The sequence below is a fragment of the Carassius auratus genome, unplaced genomic scaffold, assembly GCF_003368295.1.
Source record: "Carassius auratus strain Wakin unplaced genomic scaffold, ASM336829v1 scaf_tig00021681, whole genome shotgun sequence".
Taxonomy (NCBI): Eukaryota; Metazoa; Chordata; class Actinopteri; order Cypriniformes; family Cyprinidae; genus Carassius; species Carassius auratus.
Genome location: NW_020525128.1, coordinates 54966 through 82081, shown reverse-complemented (window position 1 = coordinate 82081; position 27116 = coordinate 54966). Strand labels below are relative to the sequence as shown.

General features: G+C 35.5%; 1 protein-coding gene across 2 annotated transcripts; it reads left to right on the top strand.

The window, feature by feature from the left end:
- Positions 1-423: 423 nt before the first annotated feature.
- On the top strand, positions 424-25498 carry LOC113077142 (potassium channel subfamily T member 1-like). Of its 2 annotated transcripts, XM_026249594.1 has the most exons (31): positions 431-781; positions 1093-1233; positions 4916-4995; positions 5106-5208; positions 7979-8020; positions 8133-8181; positions 9637-9696; positions 9845-9919; positions 10003-10086; positions 10164-10258; positions 11376-11559; positions 12370-12534; positions 12630-12766; positions 13026-13089; positions 13880-13988; positions 14126-14234; positions 15021-15170; positions 15253-15488; positions 15634-15844; positions 16778-16883; positions 16997-17169; positions 17255-17326; positions 18024-18158; positions 19204-19315; positions 19397-19498; positions 20133-20216; positions 20308-20430; positions 22543-22834; positions 23241-23303; positions 23665-23749; positions 24790-25498. In XM_026249594.1, exons 1-31 carry the CDS (start codon positions 633-635, stop codon positions 24893-24895), a joined length of 3696 nt encoding a protein of 1231 aa, XP_026105379.1. In that variant the 5' UTR covers positions 431-632; the 3' UTR covers positions 24896-25498. The 2 variants fall into 2 exon arrangements, with proteins under 2 accessions (XP_026105380.1, XP_026105379.1); XM_026249595.1 differs by lacking the exon at positions 23241-23303 and having other exon boundaries at positions 424-781.
- Positions 25499-27116: the final 1618 nt, after the last annotated feature.

Genomic DNA, 27116 nt, shown 5'->3' with positions numbered 1-27116 from the left:
ATTCAGTACCATGGTGTCAAAGTAATTCAATAAATATGGTATTATGGTAAGCTACTGCTTGGACTTTTTGTGTTCAGAAATTAATTTGACCTATTTTTATATATTATTTTCCAGCAGGGGGAATCAAATTGTAAAAATTTTTTAACCCTTATATACCAGTAAACATCATTCAGTGCTGTAGTCTGCCTTTTCTAAGAAATTAAGTCTACAACACTGTTGCTATGCCACTGTGAATAGATGTAGCCTTGGCAACTAAAAAGATGTGTTTTTACAGAGTAATAGTTATTATTCATGAATAAGATGCTGTTCAAGGCTGTCCAGCACACGGCGCTGTGCCTGACACTTTAAAATGCCACGACGATCTTACCTCTCAATGTTATTTGATGTAGAAGTTGAGAGACTCCGGTACGCGCCACAGGTTTTATTTTAAAGATCATAAAGTTCAAGTGAAGATTGATTGAATTTCAGATCCTCTGATTTTTCATAGGCTTTGTTTGCTCAACATGTTTCTTTGGTAATATAATTTTACCTTAAAATCTTTTACCTCAAAAAGTTTTTATCCGTCTTCTTGATGTGGACAGATTGACCGTTGACTGGATAACGGTTTTATTTTTTAAATCACAAAGCGCGCGATGCCTGATGCTCTGGCTCATGAGGAAGAAAAAGTGTCAATGACGTTTTCGTCCGCGCGCCGCTCGCCGGATGAAAAGATGTGCGGCGCGTGCTACACCAACCACACATTTGAATACGACGATGGGAGCACGCGCACCGCGCGCCCGAGGTAAAGTGCGCGCAGAGATGTTTTCAGAACTAAGTTTGAAATGAGATAGATAGACAGATAAACCACCAATACAGAATCTTTGTCATTTTAGTTTTCTATAAATTGTTTTAACTACTTTTAAACTACATACCAAATTCCCTGTTAGAACGCGCGTTCTGTTGTAGATTTATTAAGGTGAATTTTGGCTTGTTAATGCAGTTATTACCCTCAAAACGTCACAGGCTTTGCTTCAGAAGACACTTAGCTTGCTTTTGTAAATGTCAAATAGTCTCTTTACCACTATGTCTCTGTGTGTTTTCTCTCAATGCTAGTCCAAGATGTGGGGGCAGAGGGGTGGTTTTAAATGTGCAGGACCTCGAGATGACCACTGGAGCATCTGTTGTTCCATCCCTTCAAACCTACTTCTGGTTCAGAGACCTGTTGCTAGGAGACCAGACATTTCATGATGATAGGTACATGCCTAGTGATGTTTACCAGCTCTGGGTAGTAATTGATTCATCTGGATTAAGTACTTGTAATATTTACATTATAAAATATAATCATAATCAGATTACAGTTACTTTTTATACACTACATGGTTACATAGTATTCACACAATGGCAGTAATTTATTAATGATTTATTTATCCATCCTAATTCTTATGTTTCTACCTAAAATTTTCCTTTCTAAAAAAAAGTCGACCACTTAGAAACATTTGTAAAGTCTTCTAGGTTTATGGAACTGAACACACCAGCCACTAGTTCATTTTGGGAAACCTTGGTGTAACATAATGTCATGATGTTGATAACAAATGGAATATGGATTTTCTTACAAGTTAGGTAGAAATAAATCTATAAGTAATCAAAAAGTATCAGATTGCATTACCTAATGTGTAGATTAATCTACCCAGCACTGTTTATTGCCCAGTTTTACCATTACTTCACCTGCAACATCATACCTGTCTTATTGAAAGCCAGCAGTCAGAATTACATCCAAAAGACCAGTAGATACAATGAAATAATGTTTGTTTAGCTTTAACCTGGTGGAGAATAAAATGAGTGAAATAATATGATAATGTCAGGTTCGTCATGGTAGGTTAGTATTTACTGACATCAAAAAAAAAAAAAAATTAGAAGATGCGTGCAGATGTGCATTTCACCTAGACAGACACTGCATCCAAAATTGAATACTTCCTTAATATGTATAGTATGCAAAAAACATGAGTAGTATGTCCTAATTTATCATATTTGAAAAAGAGTATTCAAAAAGTTTTCTGAAGTGTGCATTCAATGGGCACTCAATATCCCACGAGACCACGGGAGAGGATTTGTGAATGGCATTGAAGTGAAGCAACTAATGCTGTAAGTCACATGAACATATCATCATGGCAGATGTGGAATGTCTGAAGTTGATTCATATTACTCATATTCATACTACATAGCAAATACTTTTTTAATGGTAATGAAGTACATTCAAATTCAAATGTAGCATCTGATCAGACATCTGTTCAATTTCGGACGCACTGAGAGTGTTTGTATTGTATGTAAGGTAAGCAATTGCACTGCAACATGCTAAAAACACTTAGCAACCACATAGTCATACCTTGGAAACCAACTAGTACATTCAAGGATCTTGGTGTTGAGTTTGCACCAAAGAAAGTATCAAAGTCTAGTCATGTTTTGATTTGTTCTTTAAACCGCTGAACAAGAGAACAATAAAATATGTCCTTGGCTATTTTATTCTGGCAAGCCTTGAATATTAAGAAAAAGTCTGATCGTGCATGTGTGTGTGGGCACACGGCCACATCTCTCCAGATCGACAGAAATAGCCTCTTGAGCAGGTTGTTATCTGTAATTTCCTGAGAACAGGAGGGAAAGAGAGGGTAGGCATTGCAGAAAGGTGGAAAGTGGGAATAAGCCAAAGAATTGCTCATTTGACTGAAATATTTCAGTTATCTTTTGGTGAGTTTGAGTTGCTCCTTCATTCAGAGTTCTCTTTGTAAACACATTATTTGTACTTCCACCATCACGAAGACAAACACGCTTGAGGCATGTTGCTGTGATGACAAATCATTCATTATACAAAAATCATGTATGTTTAATAAGCTCTATGCATTAACAGAGTGCATATAACGGTAGGTTTGCCACAGCTGTTGTGCATGTCAAAAACGTCCAGCTGATGCCAATTTTCAACAAAGAGATGCTATGGTAAAACGAATAAACAATTAAAGTGCATTGAAATTCTAATGCAGAGACATACACGACAGAGAGAGACTCTGGCAGGAGAGCGCACGCTTGCGCCTGCAATCAAGAGCGTGTGGGCGGGTTATTTTGAACCATGCCGCTGTAGATGATGTACTTCCATAACAATCCTCTCAGCTCAGATCTCCACACATCCTCGTCTAGAAAGCCTCTGGGTTTTCTCTGTTATGGAACAGAAGAATGCAGTGCCGTCCTGGGTTAACCCGGCTCTGGTCAACTGGAGGCTGGACTCTTTTGGTAGCGATGCTGGGCAGAGGTAGGATAAGACATCTCTAGAGTCACTGCAGTCTTGTGCATGATTGAATATCTAAAAATGTTCTCTGAGTCTGGCTTATTTGCTGTTTTCCTCAAGCTGGAAAACTGTAGTGGATTTCAGGTGATGATGAGTGCTGCACTTTTCAGTTGTTGTCAAAGTTATTTAAGTATTCTTATCAGTTTCACTGTGTTTATATGTAAACCATGCTAAATACAATCACCCATGAATGTTCTAGCTGAAACATATGTAATATTTTGGAGACGGCTCGTAATGTTGATGGCTTCATCTCACTTTATGAGGGCAATTAAAACCACCGCTCCTGTGGTCTCCATGGGAACTAGCAGACATATCGCATCTCCAGTGAAGATGTCTGGGATTGTAATGTAGAGAATTGCTCTTAGTGCAGAACTATGTAAACAGAGTAAAACATGATGCTGGAAAGAATAAAAAAAGTATTTATGCGTCAAAATATAACTGACTGGTTTTACACCCACATGCACAGGAAAACTTACACATCATGTCACATATAGGGATGACAGCATTTCCATTGAAATTATATAACATGATGTATGCATTGTTATCACTTACATCAATATCTACATGAGTATTTGATGCATGATGTGTTTGCTTTTTAACAACAAGATTTTAGGTGATAATTTAGCATATTGCATAATTTTTTATCAAATTTGGCTTTTACTAATTACTTTTACATAGCAATAATAAATATAGCACTGCTGGCAGACATTTTTTTATGATAAAGCAAACATTTATTTTCCCTCTTTTATTTTCTCATCATTTGTCTGCCTATATATTGCAAGTACAATTGGTTGAAACTATGTTTTTCACCTCATGATTTGTTGTGCTTTGTAAATACATTTATTACGGTGCCCCCTAAATGTATTTGGTCAGTTAAGTCACACTTTAAAATTATGTATCATTAGTTGTTTCCTTACCATATTTTTATGCAAGTTTTGGGTTGTCACATAATAGAACACATAATAGAAATGGCATGATGCAAATAAATTCTAAAAATACGTTAAAAAACGTAATTTGATGGATTTTTCTTTAAGGAAACATATAATTGAACTTTAATAGAAACATTATTGAATACATTCCTGGAAGTGCAACAAAATCTGACTTTGCCTCAACAGATCATGTGTCTGGATAACTGGAATGGTGCCTTTCCATTGCATATCTTCTCAAATGTTATTTAAGTCATTCTGAAATGCTTGAGCCAAAATCTGCCATCAAAATAATTTTATATAATTTTCTCACATCAGTGCATTCCCAAACATCATGCATTCATCTCTAAAAGCAAGATAGCACTGTTTGTCATTCGTTTCGCCAGCAGCATTTATTGCAGTATTCATCTGCATGCTCTGAGGCACAAGTAATTATTATGTGGGGAAAAAGAGGCATCCCCCAGTGCAACAGCTTTTTATTCTTTTATTACTGATACTTTGTTCTCTTTAACAAATTGGATGGAAACTATGAAAGGTGCTTTATTAGCAAAATTGTTTTATGCCATATTCCGATTTTACCAAGTTTAATCCACAACTGACCTGATGTCACAATCATTCAGTTGTGATTTTAGTCAGTGATTTGGAGGTTATAGGACATATGTTTTTTTTCCTGCAGGGTCCATGTGGAGTTTTATGTTGATGAGAACACATTTAAAGAGAGACTCAAACTTTTCTTCATCAAAAACCAAAGATCCAGTAAGTCTGCCTGAACTGTACATATTTACCTCAGAACCTTTATTCTTAACTTTTAACCTATTCACTTTGTCTATTTATGGCCTGTTAATGCACTGACCTTTCACCTCCAGGTTTAAGGATCCGAATATTTAACTTCTGCCTGAAGCTTTTGACATGTGTTCTTTACATAATTCGAGTCATGACGGACAATCCAGCCCAGCTCCGCCACACATGGTCAGAACTGTCTTAAAGGAATAGTGCACCCAAAAATAACAATTCACAGTTAATTTACTCACCCTCAAGCCATCTAAAATGTAGGTGTCTTTTTCTTCAGTAGAATGGTGATTCATGAAATACATGTCTGTAACTAGCATCACTTGAGTGTCAAAAAGGAAAATACAGGTAAGACAAAATGAATACCCATTGCTCCTGGCAATATATTGAGGTCTTGTTGAATGGAAAGTTTTGTCTGTGCAAGAAAGTTTAGTTTGAAACTTTAAAGCATATCCATCCACCCTTAAGGTTAAGGTTTCTGCTTTGGCCAGCTGGTGAGGTGAAACAAAAAGCATAATTTCAGTCTTGTTACTGATTAGACAGAGAACATTTTCAGATGTCAATTTTTTAATCTCAGTAAAACGTTGAGAAAGAAAAGAGACAGCCATACTGACATCAGGTTTTGAATGTATATAGATCTGAGTGTCATCTGCATAAAAGTGAAGTGTTCTTAAAAGTTGGCCAAGTGGAAAAATGTAAATACTAAAAAGTAAAGGGCCTAATACAGATCCCTGGGGAACACCAGATCGCACCACACCGACCTTAGACCTGCAACCACAAATCACAATAAACTACTCGTGATCGAAGAGGTAGGACTTAAACCACTTCTATGCAGAATCAGAAACTTCAAAGACAGACTCTAAATGGGTGAAGAAAAAGTATAGTGATCTACATTGTCAAAAGCTGCACTAAGACCAAGAAGAATCAGTGTAGATAGACAGCATCTGATTCGTTTCCATGAACTTGTTCTTTCAAAAAATTGGTTCAAGTTCAAGTAACCACCTGTTCAAATTTTAAATTTAAGCATTTTAATTTAAAATTCACCAATTAATTTACATAATAGTGCAATAATGTAACATATACTCTTATATTATTAAAGCACTCAACAAATGATGTGAAACATGGATGTTTAAAGATAAACTAGTCTTCATCAGATCACCTTTTTAACATAAACAATGAGAAACCTTAACAAATTTTATTTTGCAATTTCATTCAGTTGCTAGGTTCACATATACACATATCAGCAGCTTATCGGTCTTCGGTCTGGGTTGAACTGATTATTCAGTTCAGTGACTGCTGGAGGAACTGGAGCACTGAATCAGTTAATTCTTCAAAGGATCAAAAACACAGCTATTTTGGTTCATTTCCAGTCAGAGTGACTGTCACGCATCTAATAATGAATTTTGATTGAGTAACTTGTAGATCTGTGCTGCTTAAGCCACAAACTCTTTCAGACGGTTCAGTCCGATTTGTTGAACTGATTCATCCAGTTCACAAAAAGAATCTGTTCAAAAGAGTCGCAAACCAGATATCAGGACCATATGTTTGTGGCTCACAGGATTACAGGTAATAATATTGTAAACAATGCTTAGTTTCTTGCACAGACTGATCGTTTTGCTTCACAAGACCTCAATAAATTGTCAGTATCCACGGGTATCAATTTTGTCTTGCTTGTATATGTCTTTCTTGACTCCCAAAGTGACAGTAAGCATTGACTTGCATTTTTTGACTCCGTAAGGACCATGGTTTCAGCTAAAAATCTTCTTTTTAAAAGTCACCTACATCTTGGATGGGCTGGAGGTGAGTAAATTAACAGCAATTGTTTTTGTTTTTTTTGGTGAACAATTCTTTTAAAGGGATACTCCATCCCAGAATAAAATTTTTGTCATTAATCACTTAAACCCATGCCGTTCCAAACCCGTAAAAGATTTGTTCGCCTTCGGAACACAATTTAAGATATTTTGGATAAAAACCTAGAGGCTTGAGACTGTCCCATAGACTGCCAAATAAATAACACTATCAAGGTCCAGGAAAGTATGAAAAGCATCGTCAGCATAGGCGGAGTGTGTGCAAGGCTGCCATGAAGACTTGGGGCAAAAATGCCCCGCACAAACAAATATCATTTATTACGTCTGTTGCTAACAAAGTGAATACGAATAGACATTGTCGATTTAAACAAAACAAAAAAATGCTTAAACTCGCGATAGATCAATGTTAGTGATAATGTCACTCTCTATTATTTATGGAAAGGAAACATTATATAATGACAAATTTCTGACGTAGTTATTAAATTGTATTCTCTCTAAATACAAATTCAGTCCCATTCAATTTTATTTTCCCTACATGACACCAATGCCTGGTTCTTTCCTAAAAACACGTGTTTATGATATTTAATACATTTGGCTGCTTTTAGCCTTGCCCTGGAGTTGGTTCACCCTCTGCAGAATAGTGAAGAAAACTAAATAACAACTTTATTCAACAATTCCTCTCTTGTGTCTCTCCAAATCAGCAGAGCGCCATTTTGGCAATTCTGTACAAAAAATATTGTCGTCGCTTCATAATGTTACGGTTGAATCACTGATGGCAGATGATGCTTTTCATACTTTCCTGGACCTTGACACTGTTATTTATTTGGCAGTCTATGGGACAGTCTCAAGCCTCCCTGTTTTTATCCAAAATATCTTAAACTGTGTTCCGAAGACGAACTGAGCTTTTACAGGTTTGGAACGACATGGGGGTAAGTGATTAATGACAACATTTTCATTTTGGGATGGAGTAATCCTTTAATGTTTATGAGTGTAAAATGGCTTATAGAGCATGATTACCATGACAAAAAAATAAATTCTGGTATTAGAGAATATTTATTAATATTTAAAGAAAGTTAGTGAATCATTTCTTATGCTGCAGTAAAATACCGGTATAGACTGATGTGTCACTCCTCTCTCTGCAGCATCAACTGCAACAGCACCACACAGACCAACGAGATCAACTGGTGAGACAAACCATTAGCATCAAACTGAGCCTTATTTTCAGTTATGCAGATGTGTTTGGAGGTTGATTTCATGCTTCTAATTTATTCTCACTAATCTGCCTCTTTCTCCCAGGGAACTGATATTCTGGGTAGACAGAAAAGTACCAGTTTGGGCCATTCAGGTGAGTCAAACATTTATATGGTAACACTTTACAATAAGGTTTCATTTGTTAAGTAAGGTATAATGTACAGTACATCCAGTCAGTTGATAGCACAGTATAATGCCCGACAGGTTCATCAGTATATTGTATAAGACTGAAGGGCTTTATTATGCGATAACTATCAGCTGGATGTACATTATCCCACTTATTACACGGCTGCTTGCCATAAAAGTAGATAATAAAACACAAAACATTGATCAGCAACAACGGCCCGGATGATCCTCTGTTATTATTGGAAATAACAGACCTCGGAATGTCGTGATTGACCAATTAGAATTTAGTATTCCAGAGAGCCGTGAAATAACAGTTGATAATTATATCAGTTAACATGAACAGCATCTATTAGTGGTAGTTAATATTAAGTTTAACAATTTCTAAGACATTATTAAAATCAAAAGTTGTATCTGTTAATTAGTTAAAGTGCTGTGAGCTAACATGAACATTTTAATCTAGCATTAACAAAGGTTAATAAATGCTGGGAAAATATGTTGTAGGTTCATTTTAGTTAATGAATTAACTAGTGTTAAAAAATGAGACCATTTGTGTTACCATTTATATTTAAATGTATTTCTTGAGCCTTTGAAACACTTCTTTACCAATCTTTAGTTTTATTCTGTGTGGTTCAGAATCAAACTACCAGCACGCAAGCCTTTGCTTCAAACATTGTTTTCAAAATATTTCAAAATTATAATTGTTTGCCACTACGCTGAAAATAAATTGGTGTGTAAACAGTTTTCATTTAGAAATTGCAAGTCAATTTTACAAATAATTTCAAAGAAATAGCAAGTGACACACTGAATAAAGCATGAAATTTTGAAGTAGAAAGACTAAAAAAGTATTATTTTTATTTGTTTATTTATGTAAAACATACTCCAATAAATAAAAAAATCTGGTGAATCCATAAATGAGTGTCTGATGGTTTTAGATTGATCTGGGGGTCAATTTTAACAATCTACATTCATTTTTAAAGACGGTAATTACTTTTAAAAAGGTATGCATGTATAATACAATGATATCTAAATGCTTTTAATTAACCTATAGCTTAACAAGTACTGTCTAATAATTCACAAAACATGAATAAATCACATATTTTACAGAACCTTCACATGCTTTTTAAATATTAGTAGATTACATTTTATTGATTAAATGTTCATCACAACATTGTTAAAAGTGTAATAATAGAAGTTTTTGTTGCGTGTACACGATTTTGACCAGTAGGTGGCGCCAGTCTGTAGTGTTTCTCATTATAAAGCACTTGTGATACTCAGGTCTGCTCTTTAAATTCAGTACTGCTGGTACTTTTGGCTTCTGTATAATAAACTGTGCTTGAGTTTTCCCTATACATTAATAATTGTAATGTCCTGTGTGCTGAAATTTCACTCTTAGCTGTTTTTGTTTGCACATTTTTTTCATCAGGTTATTGTAGCATCCATTAGTTTCATGGAGGCCATGTTGCTAATGTACCTCAGCTACAAGGTGAGTTTGTATGCATATGTGCAAAGCGTAAAAGTATTTACAGATTTTTCACACCAAGTTTGCTCTGAATCTGAGACCTGAAGTGTCTAGTTACTGCATTTTGCTTTGGCACAATCACAACCGTTGGTTCCTGATATTATTTTTTCAGGGTAATTTATGGGAGCAGATATTCCAGGTGTCTTTCCTGTTGGAGATGTTAAATACTGTCCCTTTCATCATAACGGTAAAAAGCATATTAAGAATAATAATAACCCAAACGACATCTGATAATAACATCTGACCTCTGTTATTCTCTGTCTGTGTCAGATCTTCTGGCCTCCTCTCAGAAATCTGTTTATCCCAGTGTTTCTCAACTGCTGGCTGGCCAAGTGTGCTCTGGAGAGCATGATAGTGAGTGTTCACCATTCCCCAATATGCAATGTCTATGCAATGCTATACAGAAACCAGATGATGTGTGTGTGTTACAGAATGATCTGCACCGGGCCATTCAGAGAACACACTCGGCCATGTTCAACCAGGTCCTCATTCTTATCTGCACTCTTTTATGTCTCGTATTCACTGGGTAAGAATCATTTTCCTTTGGTGTGGGGCCGGGCGATATATCCAGATATTTTTGGTCAATCAATATGCACACTTTTAAATGTAAAATATGGTATTAAGCATGTTTAAATCTCATTGCCTTTATTTTAAAAATTCAAACAAGAATAAGAGCTTCTTTCGTTTTACAAAACTGGCTTTTGCAAATTTCTCCATTCACCATTTCATGTTATTGGAGGCTTTTTGATCAAGATTTATTTCATTTTAAATTATTTTTATTATATATGTATTTTTTGTTTATACATTTTCAGCACATGCAGTTTTATTTAGTTGTTATTGTTTTTAATGTAATTGTATTTTATGAATATTAATTATATATATATATTTTTCAATTTAGTTTTATATTTACTCTTTCTTTCAACACACATCATTTTATTAACAAGATTTTTTAAATCTTTTTTTAAATTGTGTTTAATTTTATTAATAACTGAATTTATTTATTTATTAAAAATTTCATTTACTGAAATTTTATTGACTCTTTCAGCACATAATTTTATTGTCAAGATTATCTTCATTTTAAATCAATTTAATGTAATTTATTTTATTTTGCATATTAATATTTTACATTTTGTTTTTATTGAAATTTAGTTTTTTATTAACTGTATCATTCAGCACATTATTTTATTGTCAAGATATTATTTTTTATTTTAATTATTTTTATTTAAACTATATATATATTTAAAATTATTTTTATTAAAAATTTAGTTTTTCTCTTTTAGCACACGCAATTTCATTTTCAAGCTTGTTTGATTATTTTTTCGTTGTTAAAATCAATTGTGTTTTATTTACATAACATATTTATTTTGAGAATTTAAATACATTATCTATTTATTTTAATTTATTTTAAGTTTTATAGCTTCTCTCCATATTTGACAGCAGCAGTACAAGCACTAGCAGAAAAGCTATCTAAGGAGGGCGGGGCTTAACAAAGACCATCCAATCCTATCATGCATCTTGCACAACCACAATATGTGCTGTATTTTTGTCGATTGTATAACTTCAACAGGTGTATCGCCCACCTCTACTCTTTATCGAAAGCCGTTCTTTCTATAGCTACACTGAAGTCTCTCTGTCTCTTTCAGCGCATGTGGCATCCAGCATTTAGAGCGTGCTGGTAAGAAGAGTCTGTCTCTCTTCAACGCTTTGTATTTTTGCATCGTGACCTTCTCTACGGTGGGCTTCGGCGATGTGACGCCGCAGATCTGGCCGTCTCAGCTGCTGGTGGTGGTGATGATCTGCGTGGCGCTGGTGGTGCTCCCTCTACAGGTCAGAGGAGTCAAGCACTTTTTAAATGTACCAAACAATGGTACTGCTTCAATTCACTCGCCTTCACTGATGAAGCAAGAGATAAAGCTTAACATAAAAGTCAAGATTGTAATTTTATTGTTTGTTTTTATATTTCTATTTGTTTCATTTAATTTCACTTCATTTTTTCTATTTATTATATTTTTTATTTACAGTATCATTACTGACTTGACTATAAGCACAGCGAATTATCAAAATATTTTTTTACTCATGTTTTCATATTTTAAAATAATTTAAAGATTATTTTTGTATTTTTAAATGTGTTTATTATTATGCTTAAGTAATTTTTTATTAAAAGTTAATTTATTTATTAGATTTTTTTCAGAACATGCCATTCGTATTATGGTATTTGTTTAATTTAATTGCATTTTATTAATATTTGATTTTTTTTTTCTTATTCATGTATTATTTTTTATTTACTCTCTGTCTGCTACAGACTTGATTAAAAACAGTCAATGGTCTTTAATAGTGTTTGTTCCTTTATTTTTTGAAAACCAAAAAAGAAATAAAGCTTCGGTAGTTTCAGAAAAACACGTTTTTTTTATTGTATTTGTTTAATTTAAGTTACATTAATAATTTAATAAAAAAAAATATTTATTCTCTTTTTTTAGCACATGCCGTTTTATCTCTGAATTAAGTCAAAACTTGTTTTATTTACTGTGTTTATTTATTTATTTTATTGTCTGTCTACTCAAATACTGACTTGACTATGCCAATGATCTTGAAGTATTTCTTGTTTTTACCATGTGTCTCTTTATCCTCTGGCTGCAGTTTGAGGAGCTGATCTATCTGTGGATGGAAAGGCAGAAATCTGGAGGAAACTACAGCAGACATCGAGCTCAGACAGAGAGACACGTGGTCTTATGTGTCAGTACTCTCAAAATCGACCTACTCATGGACTTCCTCAATGAATTCTACGCTCATCCTCACACACAGGTGTCTATTCCGTCTGTCTTTGTGTGTTTAATCTTGTCTGATGTTTACAGTATTTTGTCCTAGTTTGATCACATGTTGTGTTTGTGCATGTTTAGGATTATTACGTGGTCATCTTGTGTCCATGTGAGGTGGACGTTCAGGTGAGGAGGATTTTGCAGATCCCTCTCTGGTCACAGAGGGTCATCTATCTTCAAGGCTCCGCCCTCAAAAACCAGGATTTACTGAGAGCCAAGTGAGTGACAGCCTCACTGACCAATCACAGCATGGTTTTATAGGGCTGCACAACTAATGGATAAAATTAATTAAAATCTGATCGCTAGGGAGTATTAGTTTATTCTGTGCTCTAATATACTTGTATTTAAGCCTGTCCCCAACAATACAGTTTACTCATTGTTTGAAGGAGAGCAAAATGTGGAATAGAATACATTTTTGGCTTCTGTGATTGGTCTGCTTCGTTAATCGCCCTGTGATTGGTCGCTTTTGTTCTGTAGGATGGACGATGCCGAAGCTTGTTTTATTCTCAGCAGCAGGAATGAAGCTGATCGCATGGCGGCAGTGAGTGTTCACACAAATCGATCATCTTTTATTTATCGTTCATGTGTATTGAGTAGGGGTGTAATGATTCACTCGTTTTCTCCATGCATCGATTACAAAACCTGACGATTCATATGCATCGATCTTAAAAACATGATTTTTTAATTGTGTATCGCCGATCTTGGACAGTTATCGATTTAAAACGCTAAGAATCGAATGAATCACGAGTTCTATAGGGATTCAGTGCTTTCAATATATCATCCACAATCCTTTTTTTTCCTCCGAATTGCGTGATACAAACTTGCAGTTCTGGCTTTTTTTTCATAACTGCATGATATAAACCCACAATTGCAAAGTTTAAAAGGTCATAATTGTGAGATATAAACTTGCAATGTCAGTCTCATACCCCAACCCCCCTCCCCAAAAATTTTACTTAACTCGTGATTGCGAATGAATTTATGACTGCCAATTATCTGAATAATCAGAATTGTGAGATATTAAATTGCAATTTCGAGAAAAAATGAATTGCAAGAAAAAGTTGCAATAACATATTTTTTAATTATTATTATTCAGTGGCGGAAACGGGCTTCCATACATTTTTTTTATCAAAAAAACAGAAAAAGGAAAGAATGAAAAATAAAGTGCACACAACATTATTCTACAATTAAAAAAAATTAATTAAAAAAATGATTTAACTACATTATATTACAGTCACATGGTATCATTTGTTTTACACATTCAATCCAGTCGGATTATCAAATGTATATATTAGTTAATAAACAGATATTGATTAGTATTGCTGTATTGACAGGATCACCAGACCATTCTGAGGGCCTGGGCTGTGAAAGACTTCGCTCCCAACTGCCCTCTTTACGTCCAGATTCTCAAACCTGAAAACAAGTTCCATGTTAAATTTGCAGGTACTAACTTGCCTTTATTTGACATTCATTTTCTGAATATTGCTCACTCTTTCTGTATTATTTCTTTTCTTATCACTTTCATTTTAGTAAGCGTCAGCCATCTTGGCTCTGAGCAGAATGTCTGTTTCTTTCCGCAGATCACGTAGTGTGTGAAGAAGAGTTTAAATATGCCATGTTGGCTCTGAACTGTCTGTGTCCGGCCACCTCTACGCTGATCACCCTACTGGTCCACACATCTCGAGGACAGTGAGTCACAACTATGAAGTTAGTTAGTAAAGTTAGTGCTCTTAAAAGTGAAGTGTGTTATTTCAGTGCTACTAGCGCAACCACATGGAAAAATAATGACTGTTTTCAGACAGGTTTCCCAAACACACCTTTAGTCATTACCATGTTTTTCAGAACATGGCGTTTTATTGTCAAGCTTTTTTTTTTTTTTTTATTATTACAATTTTTATGAAAGTTGAGTTTTATTTTATAATATATATATATATATATATATATATATATATATATATATATATATATATATATATATATATATATATATATATATATATATATATATAAACACATGTTTAAGAAATTCTTTTTTTTCATTCTTTTTTTTTTAGCAAAGATGCATTAATTTGATCAAAAGTGACAGTAAAGACATTAATAGTGTTAAAAAAGATTACTTTTGAACTTTGCAAAGATACCTGAATAAAGAATTCACGGTTTCCACAAAATTGTAAAGCTTGATATTTATAAGAAATGTTTTTTGGACCAGAAAATCAACTCAAGTATCATGTGACACTGAAAATTCAGCCTCGCATCACAGGAATAAATTAAATTTTATAATGTATTCAATTAAACAACAGTTATTTAAAATTGTAATTATATTTCACAATTTTACTATAATTTTTAATCAAATAAAAAAATCATTGGTGAGCAGAAGAAACTCTTAAGAAACTTTTAAGCCCCTTTCACGTCCGGCCCGGGAAAATTGCAGGAACATTCCCAGGATTGATTCAATAACATGTAACTCTCTTTCAGAGAGGGCCAGCAGTCTCCAGAGCAGTGGCAGAGGATGTACGGCAGATGTTCGGGTAATGAGGTCTATCATATACGTCTGGGTCACAGTATGTTCTTCAGAGACTACAACAGCAAGAGCTTCACCTACGCAGCCTTCCACGCTCACAAGAAGTATGTCTATCCGTGCTTTGCCACATATTAAATGTGTTTGAACTAATGCTGTGAGGGTGTTTTGGTCTGTTTGTGTGTAAAGGTATGGCGTGTGTCTGATCGGCGTGAAGAGAGAAGACATCAAAAGCATCTTGTTGAACCCCGGACCGCGCCACATCATGTCTGCCAGCGACACCTGTTACTACATCAACATCACGAAGGAGGAAAACTCCGCCTTCATCTTTAGACAGGAAGAAGATCAGGGAAAGGGGCGGGGCCACTGTGACATCTTAAACAGCCCGTCTGGTCTGCCTGTTCATAGCATCATCGCTAGCATGGGTGAGAGAGACAGGAAGTTGTTTATTCAGCGTAGTGAAGCCCTTCCTGACATCCATTCAAAAATACTAAAGGACTAAACCCTGCTAAAGGTTGCAGGTTTGCCTTCTGGTGGCTTTGTTGTAATGGTTTAATTGTTTGTTTTCAGGAACCGTTGCCATGGATTTTCAGAACACCAGTCCCACTGAGAGCGGTGTCAAATTGGCTCCGCCCCCGGAGAACGAACAAGGAAGCCGCCGCCCAAGCATTGCACCCGTTCTAGAGCTCGCTGACTCCGCCTCCTTACTGCCATGTGATCTGCTCAGCGACCAATCAGAGGATGAGGCCGGACAGTCAGATGAAGATGTAACAGCTAATGAGTGAGTTCGTTTTTAGCTCCTAATACAAATTTAAACATTTCAAATTCAAAGGGTCATTTTTGTGACGCTTTTATGTCCATTGTTGAGTTTGACAGCCACTGATAGCTGTCAGCTGTCAATTAAAAGTAGAAATTAAATTTAAAAAAAAGCTAAATTGTAGAAATTATGAAATTATGACAGCCATAAGTATTATATTTTACAGTGGTATTGTCAAAGAAAATGTGATTTAAAATAAATTAAATTAATTAATTTTATTTTACAGTAAAAATGATAATAGTAATATTTCTATTTTTGTTTAATATTTAAATTTTGTATAATATTAATAATAAAATAAAATAAAAATTGTATGAACTTTTTTGAATTTGCAAAATTTTATTTTACAGTAAGGTAAGAGTGATAATAATAATAGTTATATTTCTTTTTTTATTATATAGTTTCTTCATAGTAATCTTGTTTTATGGTTACATAAATGTGGTTATATTTATATAATATTATTATACATTTAATTATATTCCAATTTTTTATGTGTTAATAATAATATAATAATAATAATGATACTACAATAATTGTGCAGTGCACGTTTTACAGTATAATTACTTAATTATTTAATTAAATTTCATTTCATTATTTGTTTAAAATATTGTTTTATTGTATTATTTTATAGTCATATTATTAATACATTTATTGTAAATATTAATATATTATCACAAAATGCTTGGTCGAATTGTGCGGCCCAACAAACATGAAAATCTGGAGATAATTTTTCTTTCCAAAATGAGATTTTAAATCGCAGTATGGTCCTTTAGCATAGCATGTGCACATTCTTTAAAAAACATTTTCTTTGTGTTCCACTGAAGATGCTAATGAAGTAAATGTTGATATTTTTATGCAGACAAACCCTTTTAGGGTGTATTTTAATGTTAATTTCCTCAGATTTGTGAAAGGATACCCCCCAAACTCTCCATACATTGGGAGCTCCCCAACTCTTTGTCATCTCCTGCCCCAGAAGGCCCATTTCTGCTGTTTACGGCTTGACCAGGTGAGCATCAGCCCCCATGTGCTACAAATGCTATCCGCATGTTGTATTTGCACAATATGCATTGCACTGGACCACATCAGCATGTCATATTTTTCTCACATTTGCTTCTCTAGAGCTGTGAGCATGTTTCCTTTGAGGACGCAAAAGCATATGGCTTCAAAAACAAGCTGATCATTGTTTCTGCTGAGACGGCTGGAAACGGCCTTTACAACTTCATAGTGCCTTTAAGAGCCTATTACAGACCCAGACGAGAGCTCAACCCTATAGTCCTGCTCTTAGACAACCTGTAAGCACACACACACACACACACACACACATTCATCCTCACGTGTGTTTCAATAGTGTTATTAATGTTTTTCTACTTCCTGCAGACCTGATGACCACTTCCTTGAGGCCATATCCTGCTTTCCAATGGTGTATTACATGGGTGGCACCATTGACAAGTACAGTTAAACAAAAAACTTTTTCTTTGTCTAGGGTAGAATTTGTAGAATTTTCTTATATAAAAAAAAAAATGCAATTGCGTGTAAAAATATACTTTATGTATAGGAAAGAGATGCACAATTTGGCCAAAATGTTTGTGTTTATATATCAGTATGACTTTATAATAATAATATTTATTATAATAATTTATTATAATATATCGATGATAATAATAATTATTATTATTACTAAAAATATTAATAAAAATAAATAATAAATATTACTATTGTAGTATTTCCCTGTAAAATCAAAAAATGTGTTACAATTAAAGTGAAATTGCGATTTAAAATGTTTTATATTTTAAAAAGGGCTGCACAAGTTGGCCAATTTTTTGTGATTGTTTATCAGTGTCACTGTTATATATACCATTATTATTAAATATATACAAAAATAATAAATGTTACTTTTGTAATATTTCACTGTAAAACAACGACAAAAAGTATTCATGGAAAAAATTATATAATAAATATTTTCAGTGCATATATTTAAATCACAGCCTTTGTGATTCCATAATTGCATTGTGCCGTATCATTATTATTGTTATTATTTTCAATTCATTTTATTTTGATTAATCGTGCAGCCGTATGTTTGACATTCAATTCAAATATTTCCCTCTAGATGTGAATTTATCTGATTGGATGTTTGTGTGATTGACAGTTTGGACAGCCTATTGCAGTGTGGTGTTCTGTATGCTGATAATCTAGTGGTGGTGGATAAAGAAAGCACTATGAGTGCAGAAGAAGACTATATGGCTGATGCTAAAACCATCGTCAATGTGCAGACCATGTTCAGGTGAGATGAACCAAAGCCCTGCAATCTGCCAATAGAAATTGACACAATTTGCAAGGGATGTAACGATTCACTCAAGTCAAAATTCGATTCGATTCATGATTCGATTAACAATTTCTTGAACAAAATTTGATTTAATTATAAATTAAATGTGTCCTTTTATTATTTCTTGAACAAAATGCTACACGTTTCTTTATGAAATTGAAATAAAACACTATAATAATAGCACTTGCATATTATTGCTCTGTTGTTGGTTTTGATTGCTTCTATTGTCCTCATTTGTAAGTCGCTTTGGATAAGTGTCTGCTAAATAACAAAATTTAAATATGTTAATTTAAATAACAAAACTAAATGGAAAATTTAAAACAAGCCCCAAATCAAATAAATTACACAAATAAAAGAAATCTCTTTATATAAACAAAATAAGGCTTTGTCTGTGCTCAGGCAACCACTACATTTTCCTCATGATCCAAACAAAGATGCTGGATACATGCAACATGAGCAGTTTTTAATCTAAATTAGATTGTATAATTTTGAAATTTGAAGCAAAAACAGGAACGATATGACTACAGTAAAAATATCTGCATTAAACAGAATGAGACACAGATTCACTCTCTGCCAGCAGATGGCGCTTAAAGCGTTTCCTTGGTTACCGCTGTAAACAAAGCAGCTGAACTTATGAACTTTAATATGCATTTTACATATTATGCTTTATCTGTGCACACAAATGCTGGATGAAAGTTAAAAATACAACTTAACCTTTTCTAAATACAGTAAGTTCCTCTCAGACGTACATTCATATAAACTCTTACCCCAAATTTGAATCAATTTTCAACCGGCTCGCGGTTAATCGTTACATCCCTATCATTTGCATAATTTATATTTTCAGTATGAAAGTCATGGGTCTGATTCCCTGGAAATGCATGAACTAAAATCAAATGTTTACACTGAATGCACTGTAAGTCATTTTTGGATCGCGTCTGCCAAGTGTATCAATGTAAATATAAATCTCATAACAGTTTTATTTTCTCTTTCTGTGTCTCTTCAGGTTGTTTCCAAGTCTCAGTATAATCACAGAACTGACTCACCCGTCAAACATGAGATTCATGCAGTTCAGAGCCAAGGACTGTTACTCCCTCGCTCTGTCCAAACTCGAGAAGGTAAGACATGGAGAGATTTAAGTACTGAGTACTGTAGTTTTGTAGTTATATTATTTTAAAATGTGTGTGTTCGATCGGCAGAAGGAACGTGACAAAGGCTCGAATCTTGCCTTCATGTTTCGACTTCCTTTTGCTGCTGGTCGAGTCTTTAGCATTAGCATGCTGGACACACTCCTGTACCAGGTAGATATAGTGTGTGTGTGTGTGTGTGTGCGTGTGTGTGCACGCCTTTTTAAAGAGGAATAATTTGCATTATCCCTAATAAACTCTTGTACTCAGGAATTAAACATTACAGTTACAGATAGTAACATTTTATGCATTTTGGTGACTTGCATTGCATTCAAAGTATAATACCATTTAAAGGTTTGGGGTCATGGTTTTTAAGTTTCTTTTGCTCACCAGGGCTGCATTTATTTGATAAAAAATACAGTAAAAGCAGTAATATTTTGAAATATTATTACAATTTAAAACAAGATTTCTATATGAATATAATGTAAGATGTAATTTATTCCTGTGATGTAAAGCTGAATTTTCAGCATCATTACTCCAGTCTTCAGTGTCACATGATCCTTCAGAAATAATTCTGATTCTAAAAAAATAATTCTGAAAGAAACATTTCTGATTATTATCCAGGTTAAAAACATTTTTTTAACATGGATGTTCTTTGATGGATGCAAAGTTCTAAGGAACAGCATTTATTTGAAATAAAAATATTTTGAAATATCTTTTTGTCTGTCTAACTAACATATCTCACTGTTTGTGTGAAGAGAGATACGTTAGTAATATTGATGATTGATTGGTTTGTTTTGTACATGAGTGTTTTGTGAAGGACTACATGATCCCGATAGCCAGGCTGCTGCTGGGACTGGACACCACGCCGGGATCAGGTTACCTGTGCGCTGTGAGTTCAACACACGGCCTGTATGTGTTTAGATGCGCGTTGTGTTGTGATCTGTCAGTGTTTGTTTATGAACATGTTCCTGTGTGTGTAGATGCACGTGTGTGAGGCTGATCTCTGGATCCGCACGTACGGGAGACTCTTCCAGAAGTTCTGCTCGTCTAGTTCAGAGATTCCCATCGGAATCTACCGCACAGAATCACACGCATCACCTGAGGTATCTATCTATCTATCTATCTATCTATCTATCTATCTATCTATCTATCTATCTATCTATCTATCTATCTGTCCCTGTCTGTCCATCCGTCCATCCGTCTCTGTCTATCCACCCATCCGTCCGTCTCTGTCCATCCATCCATCCATCCGACCGTCTCTGTCTGTCTATCTATCCATCCATCCATCCGTCCGTCCGTCCGTCCGTCCGTCTCTGTCTATCCATCCATCTATCCGTCCATCTCTGTCTATCCATCTATCCATCCATCCGTCCATCTCTGTCTATCCATCTATCCATCCATCCGTCCATCTCTGTCTATCCATCCATTCATCCATCTGTCCGGTTGTCTCTGTCTATCCATCCATCCATCCGTCCATCTCTGTCTATCCATCCATCCATCTTTCCATCTCTGTCTATCCATCCATTCATCCATCTGTCCGTCTGTCTCTGTCTATCCATCCATCCATCCGTCCATCTCTGTCTATCCATCCATCCATCCATCCGTCCATCTCTGTCTATCCATCCATCCATCCGTCCATCTCTGTCTATCCATCCATCCATCCATCCGTCCATCTCTGTCTATCCATCCATCCATCTGTCCATCTCTGTCTATCCATCCATTCATCCATCTGTCCGTCTGTCTCTGTCTATCCATCAATCCATCCGTCCATCTCTGTCTATCCATCCATCCATCCGTCCATCTCTGTCTATCCATCCATCCATCCATCCGTCCATCTCTGTCTATCCATCCATCCATCTGTCCATCTCTGTCTATCCATCCATTCATCCATCTGTCCGTCTGTCTCTGTCTATCCATCAATCCATCCGTCCGTCTCTGTCTATCCATCCATTCATCCATCTGTCCGTCTGTCTCTGTCTATCCATCAATCCATCCGTCCGTCTCTGTCTGTCCATCCATTCATCCATCTGTCCGTCTGTCTCTGTCTATCCATCAATCCATCCGTCCGTCTCTGTCTATCCATCCATTCATCCGTCCGTCTCTGTCTATCCATCCATTCATCCGTCCGTCTCTGTCTATCCATCCATTCATCCGTCCGTCTGTCTCTGTCTATCCATCCATCCATCCGTCCATCTCTGTCTATCCATCCATCCGTCTCTGTCTATCCATCCATCTATCCGTCCATCTCTGTCTATCCATCCATTCATCCATCTGTCCGTCTGTCTCTGTCTATCCATCAATCCATCCGTCCGTCTCTGTCTATCCATCCATTCATCCGTCCGTCTGTCTCTGTCTATCCATCCATCCATCCGTCCATCTCTGTCTATCCATCCATCCGTCTCTGTCTATCCATCCATCCATCTATCCGTCCATCTCTGTCTATCCATCTATCCATCCATCCATCCATCCATCTCTGTCTATCCATCCATTCATCCATCTGTCCGTCTGTCTCTGTCTATCCATCCATCTATCCGTCCGTCTCTGTCTATCCATCCATCTATTCGTCCATCTCTGTCTATCCATCCGTCCATCTGTCCATCCGTCTCTGTCTATCCATCCATCCATCCGACCATCTCTGTCTATCCATCCATCCATTCATTCGTCCATCTCTGTCTATCCATCTATCCATCCATCCATCCATCTGTCCATCCGTCTCTGTCTATCCATCCATCTATCCGTCCGTCTCTGTCTATCCATCTATCTATTCCTCCATCTCTGTCTATCCATCTATCCATCCATCCATCTGTCCATCCGTCTCTGCCTATCCATCCATCTATCCGTCCGTCTCTGTCTATCCATCCATCCATCCATCTATCTGTCTGTCCATCTCTGTCTATCCATCCATCCATCTATCTGTCTGTCCATCTCTGTCTATCCATTCATCCATCTATCTGTCTGTCCATCTCTGTCTATCCATCCATCTATCCATCCATCTGTCCGTCCGTCTCTGTCTATCCATCCATCCATGTGTCCGTCTCTGTCTATCCATCCATCCATCCATCGTGTTTTTCGAGATCAAATTTCTCACCTCCAGCTGATCAATACTTGTGTGTTCAGTCTCTGCTGACCTTATATTCTTTTCTCTAGTTTCCATGACAGCGCTATTAATATTTCCCATTGTATTTTTTTGTTTCCATGGCTACGGTCGCCTCCAGTTTCAAGGTTCCGTCAGCATCGAGGGGTTAAACGACACCAGAGAGAAGGGGGAGGAGTCAAAGATCCTCACCCACAGCTCCTCCAGCAGTGACCAATCAGAGCACCCGCTCCTGAGGAAGAAGAGCATGTACTGGACGAGACGTCTCAGTAGGCGGAGCGTGAAGAGGAGTGACTCCTCCCTCAGCTCCATCCAGCAGCGTCTGGGCGTGTTACGCCGCTCGGAAAGGGAGGAGCTTACAGAACTGGTCAGGAACCGCATGCAGCACTTGGGTCTGCACACGGCGGGATACAGTAAACACACCCCTTACCTCATATATCATAATAATATTCATATGTATAATATGTTTATGCTTAAGTAATTCGTTTTGTGGAACAAAACTTGAAGATCTGCCCAGATCATGTTTGTTTAAATGTGGTTAGGAGGCTGTAACCACCATAACCCCCCTCTTTTCACAAATTCCTGATGGATAAAATCAACTCCTGTCCTACATTTCTCTCATATCACATTTCACTTGAAAATGTATATCAGATTATGGAATTTAAAAGGGTGGTGAACACTGATTATACTGAATCCTGAATGTTACTACATTCTTGGTCAGAAGAACCGTTGTTTTATCAGCCATTATACTTCCAGATAGTAATTTTGATTTGAAATATTTCTCTCTTCCTCTTTTTTTCTAACTTTCATCTCATATAGAGGATGTCACAAATCTAACAGCCAGTGATGTAATGAACCGAGTTAATTTGGGGTATTTGCAAGGTAAACACCCTCTACTATAGTGTTGCCATGAATAGTTTGCTCCGTGGGTTCATTTATTCTTTTTATTATATTCCATCCACATGTTTTGAGAGATTATAGGGAGAATATGATGCAAGCCAGATTCAAGCATATGTGCTGAATGCCTGAGTCATTTTGTGGCATATTTAGATTTTAATGAACTATTTTAATCCATTATAACTCTCAGTCAGTGTTTCTGAATTGTATTTCTGGCTAAATTGCATGTAACAAATTGTAGCATAAAGTTTTTATCTATATGTTAATTTGCTTCATCTTTCCTTGTGGAACTTCAACCACGCCCATATTTTTGAGTGACAGATGTATCCACCAATCTCTGTTGCAGATGAGTTGAATGACCAGCAGAACTCCATCTCATACGTGCTGATAAACCCCGCCCCCGACACGCTGCTCCAGCTCAATGATGTTGTGTATGTAGCACATCCTGACAGATACACATAAACACACATTTATTTCTTTAACTGCTGTTATTCTTTAAGTAATTGTAGGCACTAACTGAATAAAATCATAGATATCTTAAAAAAGAAAACAGTATTTAGAAATATTCAAATATATATTTGGTCTACTTTATCATGGTAACAGTATCATTTTTGGTTGCTAAAACTATATTAAAGTCATTTTCTGTAATTAAAATAATGCGGAATAAAAATATTTCACACATAAACCAGAGTTATTATAGTTAACTATAGTTAACTAACTGTCAGTATTAACGAAGTAAAAAAAAATTGCTTTAAATAAATTAACATTAGCTGAAATAAAATATAAAAGAATATATAAAATAAACAAAAATTCAGCGAGTTGCCATATTAATATTTCTCATTTTATTAAATTTTAACTTGTACTACAATAACTAAAACTGAAACTGGAATAAAAATGAAAAAAAAACTATATTGACATATAGTTACTATATAAAAACAAATACTGTATACATATATGAAAACTACAGAAAATTACAAAAACACAAAATAACATTACTAAAATTTTCCAATTTAAATATTAAATAGTAAAAATAGAATTTAGTAATAATAAAAACTCTAATATCTCAATAGTAAAACAACACTGTCATAAACATAAATATTTAAATGTAAACATTTTAAATAAGTTTTAGTACTAAACTTTATCTACAACTGAAATAAAAAATAAATTAACTAATACAAATCTTTTTTAAATTTAAGTCATGCATTTTTTGCATTTTTCTCAGGAAGACCACCCAAAAAATCCCCCAAATGTTGAACAGTCCAGTTTTTACTTTTTGTAGGGACATTTGGTGACATTTATATGTGTTTTTTGGGGCATGCATCAGGTTTCAGAAACTTTGCGGTGACATTTGTCCCTCATAAAGTCAGCGAAACCTGATGCACACTGGCACACAAACATTTGTGTCAAAAATCACATTGTTAGAGTAAACTCTCAATCATGAATCACTCAAAGTGCTCTTTGTGTCCTGCAGGTTCCTGATCCGTCCGGATCCACTGGCTCATGTACCAGAAGCAGCGCCTGTACAAAACCGCCGGTGCCGGTCCACGACTGACACACCAGAACTCAACAAGATTTAACCGCTTAGATCTACATCATACACCAAAAGCCAGGATGTAACTGGACTATAAAGAGCTGTCGGCACTTTAACCTTTTCCCTCATATAAGCTCTTGCTCTTAGATTCATCAGTGATATTATGGTCTGAACACTGCATATAATACAGTGAGCTTTGTGAAATATTGTGCAGTGAAGTCAAAGTTCATGTTCCATCATTGAAGAGCGTTATTTATCCAGTGCTGTAACAAACGCACAGATTGTCCTGTTGTAGGTCAGACACTAGAGGGTGATGATGTCAGAATAAAAACTGATTGCTGTCATGCAGTCAACTTTGTTATTTTGTAATCGGGTTTTTGCTATTGTAATGCAGGCATGCATTTCTTGTTCTTTCGTTTTCATGTTTGTTTACTGCTTTGCAGTGTTTTGCATTAAGGAAGATCCCAACAAGACTTAATTCTGTACAGCAGCCACAAAAATGATTTAAAAATGTCTGAATGTATTTGCATTAGGCAAAATTTCAAAGTAAGTAGCATTTATTTTTATGAAAGATTGCACCAGCTGATTCAAACACAGAATTACTTAAAGGAGTAGTTCACCTAAAAATTACAATTTGCTGAGACCATGCAAGATGTAGATGAGTTTGTGTTTTCATCAGATTTGGAGAAATGTAGCATCACTTGCTCACCAATGGATCCTCTGCAGTGAATGGGTGCCGTCAGAATCCAAAGTCCAAAAGAGTCCAAAGAGCTGATAAAAACATCACAGTAAGCCACAAGTAACACTGAGAAGTGAAAAGCTACAAGTTTGTGAGAAACAAATCCATCTTTAAGATGTTTTTAACTTTAAACCATTTATTCCAACTTAAATATGAGTCCTCTATCTATAACAATGTTTTTTTTTCACGTTAAAAAGTTTTCTTGTCTGAATCAGGAGAGAAATCTGCATCAATCAAGCACCGCTTACAAATGAAACCAGTCCAAAACAATTCTAAGCAAATGTGTGGGTGGATTTTGATGTAAGAGGACAAAAGAGGATGAACCTTTCCCTGTGGGAAGCATTATTATGGATTATGGCCTCACACTTTGGTCACAAGCAGAGTTTTGAAGATAAAATACATTAATGAAACATTTGTTTCTTATAAACATGCAGCTTTTGGCTTTTCAAGACATTAACTGCTGGTCTGGAGTGGTGTGGATTATTTGTGGATCATTGTGATGTTTTTATCAGCTGTTTAGACTCTCATTCTGACGGCACCCATTCACTGCAGAGCATCCATTGCTGAGCAGGTGATGCAATGCTACTTTTCTCAAAATCTGATGAAGAAACAAGCTCATCTACATCTTGCATGACCTGAGGGTAGGTACATTTTCAGCCAAGCTTCATTTCTGGGTGAACTGTTCCTTTAAGTGTACCTTTGTTAAGATCTCTGTATTGTGTATGACCTCTGTTCTAGGCATTATTATCATTGCTGTGCACATTCGGTTAGCTTTCAATTAGACTTAGAAGCTGTCCAGTAATAATTAAATGTGCAGTGTGCTGATATTGTAATTATAATGTACAATGTATTTACATAGAGCGTAATTTGTATGTCAGATATTTTTGTGATTTTGGTGCCTTTTGAAATTAAAGTGTTTAATGCGTATGTTATTTAAGGTCATGTGTGCGTGGGAGAACATTTAATAGTGCAGTGAGGTGTGTCCATTTAGAAGTACAACTCATGATCATGTGAGAATGGGAATAAGAGCGAGTGCCAGGAGTGTGGGGTACACACACACACACACACACACTGCTGAAAGAGGCAGTTTCGACTGACAGGTCTGAGCAAGAGGGCGAGACTGGGAGGCGTGTGAACGGCAAGGTGAATGTGAGGAAAAATTCATGGAAAAGTGTGTGTGCTTGTTTTTTTAAGAGTGATGGATTGTTGGATTTAAGAGGGAATTTTATCAACCTAATACTCTCTCTCTCTCTCTCTGTCTCTCTCTCTCAGTCTCTATGATATATGTGTGATTCTTCAGTTAGAGGAAATTTTCAGGTCCCAAGTATAAGGAAAAATAAATATGAATAGAATATAATAGAACATTAGAACTGGTTTTGTCCGTTTAATATATTTGACTAGGCCTACATACATTAGTTTTTGTACAATATACTTTTATAAATAAATTAAATACAAATTTAAGTTGAATTAACTTTCATGTCAAATTTAAACACATATTAATATATATTTATAAACACACAATGTACTT

What these genes read in the sequence shown, in the direction of transcription:
- LOC113077142 (XM_026249594.1), top strand. Translation starts at nt 633, where the DNA reads ATGCCTGATGCTCTGGCTCATGAGGAAGAAAAAGTGTCAATGACGTTT. An exon ending in CAGACATTTCATGATGATAG is followed by an intron (nt 1,234 to 4,915) that starts GTACATGCCTAG and finishes TTTTTCCTGCAG; the next exon opens with GGTCCATGTGGAGTTTTATG. An exon ending in TGGACACACTCCTGTACCAG is followed by an intron (nt 19,499 to 20,132) that starts GTAGATATAGTG and finishes TTTGTACATGAG; the next exon opens with TGTTTTGTGAAGGACTACAT.